This window comes from Nannobrachium achirus, assembly GCF_963921795.1.
Source record: "Nannobrachium achirus genome assembly, chromosome: 9".
Classification (NCBI taxonomy): domain Eukaryota; kingdom Metazoa; phylum Chordata; class Actinopteri; order Myctophiformes; family Myctophidae; genus Nannobrachium; species Nannobrachium achirus.
Window position 1 is genome coordinate 26,987,255 of NC_137818.1, and position 16,278 is coordinate 27,003,532.

The 16,278-nt window shown below is 41.7% G+C and overlaps 1 protein-coding gene across 1 annotated transcript in view; it reads left to right on the top strand.

The window, feature by feature from the left end:
* Positions 1–15,847, top strand: part of ccdc30 (coiled-coil domain containing 30) — a gene marked incomplete at both ends in the record, with an annotated part of 35,896 nt that extends 20,049 nt beyond the window's left edge. Inside the window, 9 exons of the mRNA XM_080732652.1 lie at positions 4–161; positions 1,771–1,936; positions 3,449–3,570; positions 6,539–6,680; positions 7,339–7,475; positions 9,672–9,789; positions 10,674–10,741; positions 11,100–11,310; positions 15,821–15,847. Coding sequence (XP_080588778.1) covers positions 4–161; positions 1,771–1,936; positions 3,449–3,570; positions 6,539–6,680; positions 7,339–7,475; positions 9,672–9,789; positions 10,674–10,741; positions 11,100–11,310; positions 15,821–15,847 — 1,149 coding nt within the window. The remainder of the gene's footprint in view (positions 1–3; positions 162–1,770; positions 1,937–3,448; positions 3,571–6,538; positions 6,681–7,338; positions 7,476–9,671; positions 9,790–10,673; positions 10,742–11,099; positions 11,311–15,820) is intronic.
* Between the last annotated feature and the right edge of the window lie 431 nt (positions 15,848–16,278).

Sequence of the window (16,278 nt, forward strand, 5' to 3'; positions counted from 1 at the left end):
CAGGTGCTGGACTTTCAGCAGCAGCTAAAGGCTGCTCAGCACCAGCTGAGGATGGAGGAGGCTCGGGCCGGCGAGAACAGCCGCCTGGAGAGAGACAGCAGGGACCTCTCTGACGCCCTATCAGCCCTGAGAGCTAAACAACAGGAGGAGCACATCACCAGGTCTCAACACACTCCACAACTGTCCTCACTTCATAGTCTCTGTACGCATTATTGCGTATGCATTATTGCGTATTATTATTTTATGCTTTAACTACAAGCTTGCGAGCTTTTAGATCTGCTTTTTATTTTATTTATCGTGAACATTTGAATTTTGACACGATTTTTTAAGTGTCTTCAGTGGTTCTCAAACTGTTTCATGTCAAGGACGCCTAGAATTATATGTATATTTGGCCACGACCCCCGTCTCAAAATATTTCAGGGACCCCCCCAGAAGCAAATATTTGAGTTATAAATGTTCACTTTAAAAATTAGATTTGCACACATTTTATGATTTTTCAAAAATAGCGAGTGCCGCGCTGTGAGCTTGGTATATCTGCTATTTTTCATTAGTTAAAGCATTCAATAAGTCTAGGCCTAAATGGGTAAACAGATGCATATAGGATGAGTTGTTCTCAATGTTGCTAAGTGACTGCAGCACTGGCACCCCTCTCAGTACCTGCTGAAACACTGTTTCCCAAGCACTGGGTCGGGACCCATTTTCGTGGGTCCCTTAATTTTTGGTTTTCTACATTTTGCTTTAAATTATTATTATTTCAAAACAAAGAATTTCAGAAAAATTATAGATTAGTTTTCTTTTTTTATTATTCATAAGTAATTTCATTAATAAATGAAGGAAAAATCAAAGAAATCACATAAATTAGAAAACAATTGTTTAAGAAGTAGTGAAAATAGCTTCGCGCCATGTTAATGAGCTTGTAGATCTGCTGTTTTCACTAGTTTGGGTCCTGGGCAAACATTTATTTTGAAATGTGCAAATACTGTTTTCTGATGTTCAGTAATCAATATAGGGATTTTTTTTGCATGCATTTACATTGCACTCTGTGTTGTCTAGTACTGGCACCATCCTTATGCCATGTGTCCACAAGGTGGCGTACCGCTCTATTAGCTGGTAGGGCTAAACATATCTAGGCTCTTATGGGTTGCTAAGCGACTACTAGAAGCCTCTTTAAAGCAAAGCACTCTTTTGTTGAGGCTCAAAACCTTTTTAAATTGCTAGTTCTCTATGCTGCAAGGGTTACAACATGGTATGTTCTCAGTGCTATAGGGCAGTGGTTCTCAACCTTTTCAGGTTGTGACCCCCAAAATAATACATACATTTTAACTGGGGACCCCCCACCCTGACTAGCACTTTGTATAACACGTTATATTGTGAAAATATCTGTGTCTAATATTTGACAATTTGGCCAATGTTTAATTTGTTATTTTAGAGGTATTAAAAAGTCCTTAATGTTGCACATTAAGTTAATCATCTGGGGACCCCCCAAAATAATTTGGCGACCCCCCTGGGGGTCCCGAGCCACAGGTTGAGAACCACTGCTATAGGGAACGTGCCACAGCCAAACCTTTAGCCTGACACTCAGCCTGAATTGACATTTCGTTTCACTTCATTATTCAACAAAAATGTAAAAGGGTGTGGCTAGCGATTCAGGGTCTGGAACTAGGCTACCAAACCTGTCCATTGAAGCTAAATGTATCCATGTGTCACATTAACACTGAATATTTGACTGTGTATCTGTCCACCCTCGCTCGCTCTTATCTCTCCTCCCAGGAAGCTCCTGGAGCAGCGTGAGGAGGAGCTGCAGCAGCAGGTGCGCTCCCTGAGGCTGAAGGAGGCCAACCTGATCAGAACCAACTCTGAGCTCAGCCACCGGGCCCAGCAGCTGGACACCCGCCTGGCCGTGCTGGAGGCTGAGCACAGCAAGGCCAGAGAGGAGGTGAGAGGGTTGTTTCACACGATATCTGCCTACCTCGCCTGCCCTGAGGTGTGCCATGGGCTCTTTCACGAGACATTAGGCGAACAGGAGAGTGTATCGGCTATCAGCATGTTGACAGCAGAATAGCAGACTAGAGATGTCTATCAAAAGCCGATGGCCCCAAGCAAGATAAAGAAAGCTGGTTGATAAAAAAATGAAAATATATTTTTTCACATTATTATTTTATTTTGATTTCCAGATAGAGGACAGTACACATGCTGCATGCGTACTCTGTCCAATGTTATTTTCTGTGTCTCTTATGTTTTTCCTTTTAGGGCCATGCTGCGAGCTTGTACATCTTCTATTTTTGAGAATTCTTTTTTGAAAATGTTTGAGAAATGTTAAATCTTTTTTTTTTACACAAATTCTCTTTTGGGGGTCCCTGACATAAAACAATTTCAGATGGGGGTTTGGGGCCAAATACATATTAATTTGGGGGTCCTTGGCATTAAAAGGTTTGAGAACCACTGCTGTAAATGCGTTCTCATCAACACTGTTGACGTCCAAAATTTAAGGATTGCCCTTGCTTACTGTCTATGTCTGTATTGTGTGCACAGCAGAGCAGACACGTGCACACATAGACATCAAAGGGGGCTTGAGCCCCTGCCCTTTTATCCATCTGTAAAAAGTGCGCTCTCCAGACCATGAATGCAGTTTTTACTATGGTGAAAGAAATGCAAATGTCCTTTTTCCATGCCATACCTGAAGGCGGCATTCAAGAGAATTGCCTTGTCCAAACTGAACTTGAATGCAGCAGCTTATGTCTCCAGAATTCACTTGATTATGCTTAGTTCAGTGTGGTATCAAGCTGTGAAAATAGCCGACCCCCCCCCCGGGAAAGCATAGAGCATCGCAGCGGAAGTGGATTCCTGGGGTCACTTAATATTCCCCATTCATTTTCGCCATAGACTTTTACAAAAATATTTATAACAATTATGTTAAGCCTCGAACCAAGCCATCCAGGATGGAGGTGAATCATGACCATATAACCTTTGATCCTATCTGAAAACATATTTTAATATTACATTATTTGATATACTACATTTAATAACTACCCTTTGTTTAGCGATTTTCAAAATGTTCTTTTCATAGAAAAAAAGGTTATATGGTCATGATTCACCTCCATCCTGGATGGCTTGGTTCGAGGCTTAACATAATTGTTATAAATATTTTTGTAAAAGTCTATGGCGAAAATGAATGGGGAATATTAAGTGACCCCAGGAATCTACTTCCGCTGCGATACTCTATACTGGTCCAGGCGCATACCACACAGGCATTGCCATTTCGGCATTGATGCCTGTCGGCGTCACCGGTTCGATTCCCGATCCGGACAACCTTTGTTGTCACTCCCCGTCTCTCCCCCATTTCCTGTCAGTCTTCTGTCCTATCCAATAAAGGCATAAAAGCCCCCCCCCCCCCCCCCCAGAAAAAAACAGCCCCTGTCTCTCTAACATTCTCTGCACGTCCCTGCAGCAGAGGGACAGCCAGAAGACGTGCCACAGGCTGCAGGAAGAGGTGGCCTCCAGTCAGCAGGAGTGTGACCGACTGCAGGGAGAGCTGCAACAGGTGTTGCTGCAGCTAGACTCACACATCAGGTAAATGTCAATCGGACAAACAGTTCCAAAGTTGGAGGAAAATGAAAAACCCTGCTCCAGCGTGTTTTCTCTCTCACACACACACACACACACACACACACACACACACACACACACACACAAAAGCTCGCCCATGGGTTGATTTGAATGAAATTGAAATGATTTTATGGTTGACTGCCACACCAACAGTACCGTTGAGCTCCATGTATACTTCAGTGTATGGTGGTACCTACAAGCTCTCTACAAGCTCACAATGCATTGCATCCGTTTTGCAAAACACATTTTTGGACAGATTTTGCCCTAAAATCATGCAAAGCGGTACACATTATCTTTAAAGTCATGTCATCAACATGGATCTATCCCATTTCCCATATTCCCTCCTGATGGGCTACCATTGCCTTCTAAAGTTTGTGTATGCGACCTGACGGTCGCTTATCTCCCGATTAGGTAGTCTTACTGGTATCTGTTTTAAGCCTGTGAGACATGCATAAATAAAGCATTACAGTTACCTCCTCACTCCTGTAAGCATGCAGTAGCAGCCTGATTGAGTGACAGTAGCATACTGTAAACGTGGATTTAAAAGCTCAGTGAGATCATTATGGATGGATCATGCATGTTTCACAAATGCTTGTGTGTCTTAAGACGACTTAAACTCTTGTCACCCTGTTTACAGTAGTAGTCTCCCGTGTGTGTATGCAGATCAGATGTCTCTTCAGATTACAGTGGAAGGGTTTTCTCCCCTGTGACTGTGGATACGCTGGTGTCTCCTCAGATGACTTGACAGATTGAAACTCTTGTCACATATTTTACAGTCGAAAGGTTTTTCTCCTGTGTGGATACGCTGGTGTGCCTTCAGTTCACCTAACCGATTGAAAGTCTTGTAACACTGTGCACAGATCAAAGGTTTTTCTCCTGTGTGGATTGTCAGGTGTCTCGTCAGGTCACCTAACTGACTGAAACTCTTGCCACACTCTTTACAGTGGAAAGCTTTTTCTCCAGTGTGGATAAGCATATGTCTCTGCAGATTACCTACAGCATTGAAATTCTTGTCACACAGTTTACAGTGGAAAGGTTGTTCTCCCGTGTGGATACGCTGATGTGTCTTCAGATTACCTAGGTGATTGAAAGCCTTGTCACATAGTTTACAATGGAAAGGTTTTTCGCCTGTGTGGATACGCTGGTGTATCTTCAGAACACATGAGTCATTGAAAGCCTTGTCACATAGTTTACAGATGAAAGGTTTTTCTCCTGTGTGGCTACGCCGGTGTGTCTTAAGACCACACAACTTACTGAAACTCTTGTCACACTGTTTACAGCAGAAGGGTTTTTCCCCGGTGTGCATACGCTGGTGCGACTTTAGGTGATTTATCCTACTGAAAGTCTTGTCACATAGTTTACAGTGGAAAGGTTGTTCTCCTGTATGGACACGCTGGTGTCTCTTCAGATTACCTTGGTCACTGAAACTCTTATCACATAGTTTACAGTGGAAAGGTTGTTCTCCAGTGTGGACACGCTGGTGTGTCTTCAGATGACCCAACTGACTGAAACTCTTGTCACATAGTTTACAGTAGAAAGGTTTTTCTCCCGTGTGCACACGCTGGTGAGTCTCCAGGTTACTTAACTTACTGAAACTTTTGTCACACTGTTTACAGTTGTGTGTTTTCTTTCCAGTGTAAATCATCTGATGTTTCTTTGCATCTCCTGTTGGTTGAGTTAAAATCTCAGGAAACCGCTGAAGACTTTGAGATTTCAGTGGGTCCGTGTTTCCTTGTTTCCGGCTGGTTACAGGGCTGACTATTCGCCGACTGGCCTCAGAGCAGATTTGTCCATTTCTCCGCGTTTTGCAGTTGAGGTCATCGTGGCTCGGACATGAAGGTACACTCCTTGGTTCATGGTCAATGTATGAGTTCATGGTCAAAGCTGCTATTATACATGGACTGTGATGGGGACAGAGTTGTAGGTTCTGTTGAGGCCTGACAATTTTGTCCTCACTCTATCTCCCTGAATTCTTTGTCCTCCAAAGTTCTGTATCGGTTTCTCTCTCAATAATATTGACACACGCACTTCTGGGTCTCTTCTAGTCTCAGTGGCATAAAGTGGAAGTCTGTACTCAGTCAGGAGTATCTTCACACCTCATATATGCTGAGCAGAGCATTGGTCTGACTTCACTCGCATCACAATCGGTTGCCATGCATGCTAGCAACACGTGTGCCCCTCCATATTTGGGCAAGAGTGATGTCATAACTATATCATCATGGATTTGACCACCAGGCGACGGAAACCTCACTGTTATACCTAGAATTGGAGTCCAGATATTTTGCATCCTCTTCAGACCTGACACCTGAGGTCGGGCCACTCGGTATACACTGTAGATACTCCCCAGTTCCACCAAGGGGTCATACTTTATGGGACGCACACCCCAAATGTGAGACTGTTTTGTCAGTCGCTCTCCAAGTTATGCCCCGGGCAGACTGGCACGCAGAGATTTGGTGACTTACTGTAAGCTTGTAGATTGGCTATTTTTGTTGAACCTTCCCCACATAATAGGGATGCTGGGGTTCAAGTGGTTAAACTTCATGTATAAATGTTATTTTCAGTCAGTTCTGAAGGAACGGATATTTCTCTGTGACAAAGCCTACCGTATCTCAGGTGGAAACGTTTGCATATTACATTGATATGTATGTAGGCCTATATGATGTAAGATTCTCAAAATTAACAGTGTAATTTAGGGGTGCCGCAGATGAAAAGGTTATTTACAGGGGTGACCTGAGTCAAAAAAGTTTAAAAACCCCTGGCCTGGTTTAGGAAGCAGTGCTAGTGTGGGGGGCTTTCACACCGTTTCACAAATCTCATAATAGGGTTTGGCCATACACATTTTTTGTCGTGAGAATGCTTTTTTCTTTCAAAGGTCAAAGACTGTCTTTGTGTTGTTCTGTTTTTATTATACACACATTTTTTCCACTACCAGGAAGTACAACGAGAAGCAGTCACAGCACAAGACCAAGCTACGCCAGGCCAAGCAGGTGTTTCTGAAGGCCACGGCCCAGAGAGACCGCATCATCCAGAAACTGGAGAACGACCTTGCACTGGCCTCTAGCCTATCCCACAAGGTCAGTCACCATTCTGCCAGAGGGCTGTCGCACCAAATTCTGGTCCCTGGGTACAAGGATTCACTGCGGGCCCCTCCCATGAATGTTCATCATAGGGGGAGGGGGTTTAACCCATTTAGACTGGGAACGCATTATTATTACGCATTATTTTGTGCTTTAACTATTGAAAAATAGCAGATATACAAGCTCACAGTGCGGCACCGAGTGCTGGAGATCTGCTCATTTTGAAAAATCATGAACATTTGTGCAAGTCTTTGAATATTTCCAAATCCTTCTAAGGTTTTTTAAAAAACGGGATGTTTCCCATCTCAAAATATTTAGTTCCAGGGACCCCCCAGAAGCAACATTTGAGTTACAAATGTTAAAAAATACATATGTTCAAAGATTTGCACACATTTTCACGACTTTTCAAAAATAGCAGATCTGCAAGCTCGCAGCGCGGCACCGAGTGCTTGAGCTTGTATATCTGCTATTTTTCAATAGCTAAAGTTTGAAATAATTAAGGCCCCTCCACCTTGGGCCCTAGTAACTCAGTCCCACTCCCCCCCCCCTTGTGACGCCCCTGATTCCGCCAGAGGGGGACGCCCTCGTAACACATCCTACTGCTGGCACGTTTGTCTCCTTTTCCCTTCATCTGGCTCTCCCTGGTGGCATGCAGGAGAAGGAGTGGATCCACATGGTGACGGAGGAGAATGAGAGGCTGTTGGTGGAGAAGAGGGAGCTGCTGAGGAAGATGAGCGATGCCGAGGACATGGGCAGCAATGGCATGAGGACCGCCTCCACCATCCAGCTCAGGTACCAGCTCCCAGGAGCGTCCTGTCAGTGGTGGGACAAGTACTCCCATGTTTTACTTAAGTAAAAGCATCAATACTGCGATGTAGAAATACTCTGTTACAAGTAAAAGTTCTGAATTAAAAATGTACTTGAGTAGAAGTACAAAACTTTTGGTATTAAATGTACTTAACCCCTTTAGGGGTTAAGTACAATTTCTGATTTAGTACATTTCTAAATCAGAAATTAGCCTACAAAAACAAATGTTGCTACATACTGTACATGTACTGTAAGCCCCTCCCATACACTAAAATGTGTTCCCGGCCTGAAGAAGTAAAAAGTACTCATTGTGCATAATGTCCCATTTAAAATGTATAAAAATCGATTTGGTAGATCAGCTATAGTCCGAAATGTATATAGGGCTGAAGTGGTTACTGTATGTTTTGTAATAATAATCAAAATCTCCAAGTAACTAGTAACTACAGTTATAATATAATTGTAGTGGAGTTAAAGTGTTTGGATCCGAGATGTAGTGGAGTAAAAGTACTGGAAATTGGTAAAATACAATTCTACCACTTTTTCTAGTCACGTGTTCAAATACTGGATTCTGATTGGCTAAATTCCGGAGGTTATGAGAGGACAACTGCCGCAAAGTTGTGTGCGGACTTGTCCGAGATCAATGCGCCTCAGTGTACATCCGGGGACTTCAGGAGGTAGTCGGAACACCTTTCCCCCAACCAACAAATGAAGGTCGCAGCGGTCCTATGTTTACTAACGTGCGTACTATCGTCGCCGATTTATTTGGATCCAATGCAATCCGCCAACTTTAAAGCCCCTTTTCTCTGAACCTATGCCTTTCTGGAAGCGAACAGCCTCTATTTACGGCCGGAACGGTGCTTTTAACTGACGTTAGCTTAGCTGTAAGCTAGACGCATGGATTAGTATGGAGTTGGCGCCATCTGTTGGTGAGTAGAAGATGTTGTTGGTGGAACTATCTGCTGTCTCGCGGAAGTTTTATAGGCAATAATGATTGTAACTTAAGATCCTTGCAAGTTACAACTATGTGTTTTCTTTCATGTATACGGGAAAAAGTGGTAGAAAAGCTATTTACCACTCGGGGTCGGACATTATGCTCTCATAATGTCCTGAGTGAGGGTGTTATCGGACTCGGCTGCGCCTCGTCCGATAACACCCTCACTGCGGACATTATGAGAGCATAATGTCCTCTCACTCGGGGTAAATTGCTTACATACATCAAAATTGTATCTACTTGGTTACTTTACACCGCTGCATCTTGTTTTACTACGTGGCTCTGCAATAGGGTTAGCCGTCTATGAAAGAGTGTGTGTGTGTGTGTGTGTGTGTGCGTGCGTGCGTGCGTGCGTGCGTGCGTGCGTGCGTGCGTGCGTGCGTGCGTGCGTGCGTGCGTGCGTGCGTGCGTGCGTGCGTGCGTGCGTGCGTGCGTGCGTGCGTGCGTGCGCGCGTGCGCGCGTGCGTGCGTGTGTGTCTTTGTTTCCACACATAGCTAATCTTGTAAACTGCTAGACCGATCAGTGTCAAACGTTGTTCACACTGCCAGTAGACAGACACAAGTACCTCCACATATTCTAACCGCTCCTACATCTGGCTTTGTGTGTAAGCTTCACGGGACGCTTAATGAAATGAACTCATAAAAGACACCACTCAATTCACAATGGGTGTGATTTTTCAGATATGGAAGTCAATGAGGCTCTGAAACTTTTATTTTATTATGTTTTAATTACTTAGTAGTATTTGTATTGTTCTGCACTGTTCTGCACTGTTAACTCATTCGAGTTTTCCCGTAAAAAAAAAAAAAAGAATTCAAAAATGCCTAAAATGTATTAGGCATGATCGCAATCGTGAAATTGCATGTTTAGCCCAATAATAAACACATCTTTCAAAATGGCAGCCATGTTTGTTTACATTTGAAGACTTTGAAGGCTTCTATCTCATGAATGCCTGAACGGATTTCCAAGCATGTGCTACGTGCATGCATAGTGTCTGTTAATTAATTTGACATATACACCAATATCTCATTTCAAGCCGTCTTCATCGATATGTATACCTCGCATGTTGATACCTCGATATCGATAACTTTTCGATATATTGCCCAGCCTTGCCTCTAATCCAATAAAGACTAGAATCTAATCACATTGGACGGATTGATTGAGTAGGAACATGCACGGTATTCTGTTCCAGAGTCAACGTGTTGGAGGTGGAGAACAGACAGCTACAGGACAGAACCCTGAAGCTGTCCAATCAGGTCAGCTGCCTGGAACGTGCCCTGAGGAACACCCAATCATACTACAGCCTTGAGGTAGTAGTACACAGCCCTATTTACAGTGGTGGCTAAGAAGTAGCATGTACATTTATTTCATATACATGTATTGGGGAATTTGGTAACACTTTACAGTGGCTTTATTCTAGTATTTTAAGCTATGCAAAAGTATGTTGAATACATTTAAAAAAATATATATTGATAACACTGTAATAGCACAACCAGTTGTCTACTGCAGGGGTCTTCAACAGGGGGTCCGAGACCCCTATGGGGTCCTCAGAGTTACTGCAGGGGGGCGCCAAATCCTTGTGTGATAGGATAATTACTTTAAATTAACAATTGAACCCTCGCATCCCTATACTCTGAGAACTTCAGCCAAAAATAGCACATCTACAATGCTTGTAGATCGTCTATTTTTGGCAAATAGGTTTGTAAAGAGCAGACAAAGTACAGAGTGAAAGGTTAACGATTTAGGATTTTAAGTGGTTAAGTGTCAAACAAGTCTATGAATCTATCTATAAAATCGATGAGAATCTCCATCATACATTTATACAATATGTATGATTCATCTCTCTCTTTACTAAGGGGTCCTTGGCCTGAAAACGTTGAAGACCCCTGGTCTACTGCCCGAAGTTCAATGAGCTATATTGTATAACAAGTACTTTTCAATAGGTTAATGCACAGACCGATACGGTGGAATAAAGCCATTGTAAAGCCTTGAGTTTTAACCTTCGGAGTTACCGCAGGGAAGATAACTTAGCAGTTTGCTTGGAAATGGTGCAAGGTGGAATCAGTCACTCCATCTCCACTTTGGAAGGTAAGGGAATGGGTGTGAAACAATGAACTGGGTGACACAATCCACCTTGTAAAGGAAATATCTTTGACGTTTTCGATGTGTAAGGCTTCAATCGTTTCCCTGACAGGACGTCAAGAAAATGTTTCCATCTGAAGGACTTCCTGGGGATAATGTCCTGCATACATCTACTGTAAGGTAGGATAGGATTTATATTCAATTGAATAATTTGTTGGGGCGCCCGCTGGCCTAGTGGTCAAGGCGCATACCACATACTAGGCTATGATGCCTGCTGGCGTCGCCGGTTCGATTCCCCATCCAGACGACCTTTGCCACATGTCATTCCCCATCTCTCTCCCCATTTCCTGTCAGTCTACTATCCTATCAAATAAAGGCATAAAAAGCCCAAAAACTAATCTTTAAAAAAAAAAGAAAAATGTGTTTATACCTTTACTTCTGTATTTCCATCACAGCACATTTAGATGGTAATCCACTGCATGAAGGTGAGTTGTTGCAGGCATCTCACTTTCATTTCTCAATTTTCTTTTTCTTTCAGCAGTCTGACAACGGGCACGTGTGACCCACTGGGCATCCTGGATGCCATCTGTCGGATGAAGGTGGGCGAGAGTTTTGTGGAGGGCACCCGGACATCTTACCCCAAGCCCCAATCCCAGACCTCTGAGCTTGGATACCTGAATCTCACCTCCCCTGTGGTTCCTCCAGAAAGCAAAGACCCAGAGGAGAGCCCCAGTGTGGGGATTGACAAGGTATGAAAGGGTTAGTTTAGTTTAGGACTCGGAGCTCAGAGCTTGTGATAACCATCTGTTACACGAGTTACAATGGTGTACCATCGCGGGGTTCCTTAAAGGTTTAACATCCAGTGTCTTATCCAATCCGTCGTCTAAACTAATCTAATTCATAGTACTAAGTAGCCTCGCAATGCAAGACTATGGCGTGATCCAGCTATGGTGGATTTGTGTCTGGCAACGCAAGGCTAAGTACAAAGTGGATGTATTTCAACTAGGGGTTGAACTCAAGCCAAAGTGCTATAACATACAGTATCAAACACATACACAAGTATCGCCTACTTCCACTATAATTGTTTTGCTGAACAACATTGCTTTCTCTGTGGCATTAGTGAGTCTCACGTGAAAGGAATTCAATGTTTATTTTTAATATTTAATTACCCCTTGTAAAATACTATTTTCAGAAAGGGGCTCCCACTTCATTTATGCTCAGGTATTCCTTTTGCAACTCTAGTGGCATTCTATTATGTTTGTTTCCTTATTTGTCTTGGTGATACAATGTGGTCTCCCAGGGTTATGCTTTGGGTTGGTACTAAAGTGAACACGGTGAAGAGGATACTTTGCTAAAAGCAAGCCTGTTGTGCATTCTGTCAAATGTGTTGTGTATGACAATTTCTTAACACAAATGCATTCTACAAGGAACTAATCCCTGACTGCCTGCACAAACAAGGTGGTTGCAATTAGCTATAACTGCATTGAAGCTCCTGATTAACTTTAAAACTAGCCATTGTACATGTGAAATGAATAATTTTTCTTTTTCTAGCAGCTCTCAAAATGACATTAGTAATGCCTCGTACTTTTACTCTTATGTACCTGTACACAAGATGTAACAAAGAAACAAACCTTCAACAAGCTAGCTGAAAGGCAACAGTGACACAGTTTAGCGACACCTAGTGACAAAGTCGTTAAGTGATCGCACAGTATGTTTTATTTATTATTTTCTTTCTTAAGCTAGCCTTACATTAGCAGATAATCGGGCGAGATGAAATTGGGTAGCATTAAGCACTACAGGATAATTGTTTAAGATTCTCTTACCAGATAATCTAAACACGCTCACAGTCACAACCTGATGGGTGGACGGATGGTGTGAAAAGTGTGCGCGAGAGAGAGCGAAAAAGAGACCTGTTGCTCAGATACTATGGTCAGAGAGCAGCGGCTGTCATTCTCTCGGTCTCGCTGCTGTTCCATATACAGTACCAATAGCGATCCAAAAAAATATCAAACATTTTTTAAAAGAGTCGGGCTGGCCCCAATCGTCTTGCGAGCCACTGGTCTGGGCTCAGATTGAATCTGTGAACCCTCACGCTAGACGACATTTATGCCCGATAATCGGCGGCGTTTCAGAAGCAGGCAGCCCGATTGTCGGGAGGGTCATTAAATGCCCCGATTGTCGGCTAATGTGTGGCCAGCTTTAGTTCTTGGAGTGATACAGAACTGTGTGGCAGATTTCATAGCCATGGTATATAATAATTATACCACACCTATAATATCAACCATACAGATTGCGTGATTTATTTTTATTTTTTCATAAGTAGTCTATCATGGACATGAAAAATATTTATTTCTGAAGATTGGCTGTCACATTAATGCCCAATATTGCGACTCTTAAACAATCCCAGTCAACTGTTTAATCACCATTCCAAAATCAATACGTTTGATATTAAACTGTAACCATAACAACAAACTGTATTAGCTGTTTGTTGAAGTAGCAAGTGGTTACAAATCAAATTGAAAGTAACGGACTAGGTGAAGGGAACTCCAACTCATCCATTATTTCCCACTATATCGCATATGTGCATTATTGCTTAACTTAACTTTGAAGCAAAAGTTGTGGCCCAAACATTTGAGCACTAATAATCTGTGTGTTTTACCGGTAACCCTTTACTTTCCGGTACAGTAATTACATGGTAGTTACCACGTAATTACAAGGTAATCACTTGGTAACCACCCCGTATTTACTGAGTAATAACTAGGTAATTACAAGGTAATTAGAATGTATTTTACATAGTAATTACCTGGTGTTACCTGGTAATTCCCAGATACATTCCTGAGAACTACCAGGTAATTACTAGGTAATTTAAAGCATGTACCTGGTAATTCCATAGTAACTACCTGGTAATACACTTAGCAATTACTTAGTTTATTACCCGGTAGTTCCCTGGTATTTTCTTAGATACTACAAGGTAATTATTAGGTAATTATAAGTATTTTATTATGTATTTAGCATGTAATTATACTGTAACTACCTGGTAATACACTTAGCAATTACTAGGTTTATTACCCGGTAGTTACCTGGTATTTTCTTGTATACTACAATGTAATTATTAGGTAATTATAAGTATTTTATTATGTATTTAGCATGTAATTATAGTGTAACTACCTGGTAATACACATAGTAATTACAAGGTATATTGCCTGGTATTTACCAGGTATTTTCTTTGATACTACCAGGAATTTATGAGTAGTTGCTTATGCAATTACTATATAATTACATGGTAACTACCATGTAATATACCTATTAATGTCTAGGTAATTCCTATGTATTTTCTTAGAAATTACTAGGTAATTACCGTTTAATTTCATGTTAACTATCATGTTATTTACCTGGTCCTTACCTTGATAGGTAACCCATTATAATCTGTGCATATACAAAGGTACTTACCTGGTATTTACCCAATAACTCCAAAAAGTATTTACAGGGAAATTACCCAGTAGTTACTGTTGGTTTGTACTGTAAAGTAAAGCGTGATCAATTCCATGACCTTACCTGGTAATTTCTCAGTATTAACCCAATAACTACAAAAGGTATTTACATGGAAATTACCCAGTAGTTACTGTTGGTTTGTACTGTAAAGTAAAGCGTGATCAATTCCATGACCTTACCTGGTAATTACTCAGTATTAACCCAATAACTACAAAAAGTATTTACAGGGAAATTACCCAGTAGTTACTATTGGTTTGTACTGTAAAGTAAAGCGTGATCAATTCCATGACCTTACCTGGTAATTACTAAGTGTTTACCCTGTAACCAGAATAATTATGTGCCTTGCATTTAGCCAGTGTAAGTGCAACTACTGAAAAATAAGTACTTTTTTTTTGGGACCAAATGGCATCATGGCCATGGGTGGATAAAATAACCAGGCCTAAAAAATGACCAGTGTCGTTCATTTGTGTTCAGTGCATGCTTCTCCGGTGTCCGTGAGTCTGCTTCTCCCCTGGACAGCACACTGCATCTGAAATCCAGTTCCCACCCCAAGCACCAGCAAGCAACCCCACCATAACCAAGGCATGATACAACACAAATATAAATTCCATTACATTAACACCTCCTCAACCACCACCAACCTTGACATAACACGCAAAAAAACAGGTGAGCTGGCAAAGAGATTTCTTTATAAAATGCTGTAATGCTTTTCAATAAACAAACAAAAAAAAAATCACATGTTCGACAGTGCAATACTATAAAAAAACTATTTACAAGAAGTACACAAAATGACAGTTGATTCTTCACACATTGGTTGCCAACCCCGAGTTCCCCGAGTTTATAATGGTACCCCCCAATTGCCAACCCCGAGTTCCCCGACCAAAAAAGAAAAAAACATTTTTGGACCTCTAGAAATGTATTAGGCATGATCGCGATTTTGCATGTTTAACCCCCATACAACCCCCATACAACTCAGGTAGCAGACATCCAAGCTCACAACAGTGTAAAACATAATGGCTGCTATCTCATGAATGCCTGAACGGATTTCCAATCGGATTCTTTTGTTTGAAAGCTAGGAGCATTGTGCACACACATGGTGCATGATCTAGGCATGGGCGTGCATGATCCGTGCACTATGAATTACATGGAGTCTATGGAGACCTTGGCAACTTGGACCCTCAAGAGATTTTTTTTTTTAAGGCAACAACAACAACAAGTGTTCATATACATATGAGTCGAACCGCTGAGATAATTTTAACACAGTTCTTATATGAAATATATGAAAAGGGTCTAGGGGAATTCAGAATGGGGGAAGAAAATGACGAACCAGCTAGGATGGGTAAATTACGTCACGCTTTACTGTTCTAAGGTTTAAGGCGCTTTCCCACTGCGCCCGATAACGATAGTTTTCAATTGAAGTGGATGGCAGCGTCCACAACACAATGATATAGCCGTCATAATTGACGTGAACGCCATCGCCGACATGTCGCTATCGTTATCGGGCGCAGTTGGTAACATGCTCTGACATCCTTGAACAATCGTCCAAGAATGCCCTCCCTGTGTTCCCTCCCCAGCCAGTAATGCCACTCGATGAACCGTAGGTTCATCTTCAGTGCCTTCTCAGTGAGGTTCCCCCTGTACCTATAGATGTCTTCCTTGCAACTATTTTAGAGTATAAACTAATTTGAGTAAACTAGTCTGTATCTATTTTGTTTCTATGTTCAAATATCCTGAGTTAACTCTTTTTCCTTTTCTTTCCTTCCACAGGTAAAAACCCAAACCAAGAATGGATGATCACAGGTAGAGGTATCAAAAGTATCAAAAATCAAAATAGAACAATGAATTTCAAATACTTGGAATGTAATGAAAATAATAAAATACAAAAATAAATGTACTTCAATGCTCAATGTTCAATTCAAAATCAAATGTCCTCTTATTCAAAAATCAAATATATCTAATATGGCTCAGTCTTTTTCAGTTAGATCCAAAAAGAAAAATATGACACTTTAATACTGTCCTTTTTCAGCTCAGTGTGTCTAAATCCGAAGGCACTTTGACTCAGTGCTTAAGTTGTGCCTTAATACTGTAAGTTCAGTCCAAAAAATAAAATAAAACTGGTGTCTCAATTATCTCAGTCCAAAAAATGAAATAAAGTAATCCGTTCGAAATTGTACTCCGATACTCCTACCAGTCTGGCAGTGAGTGACTCTGTTGGTTGGTTGTGC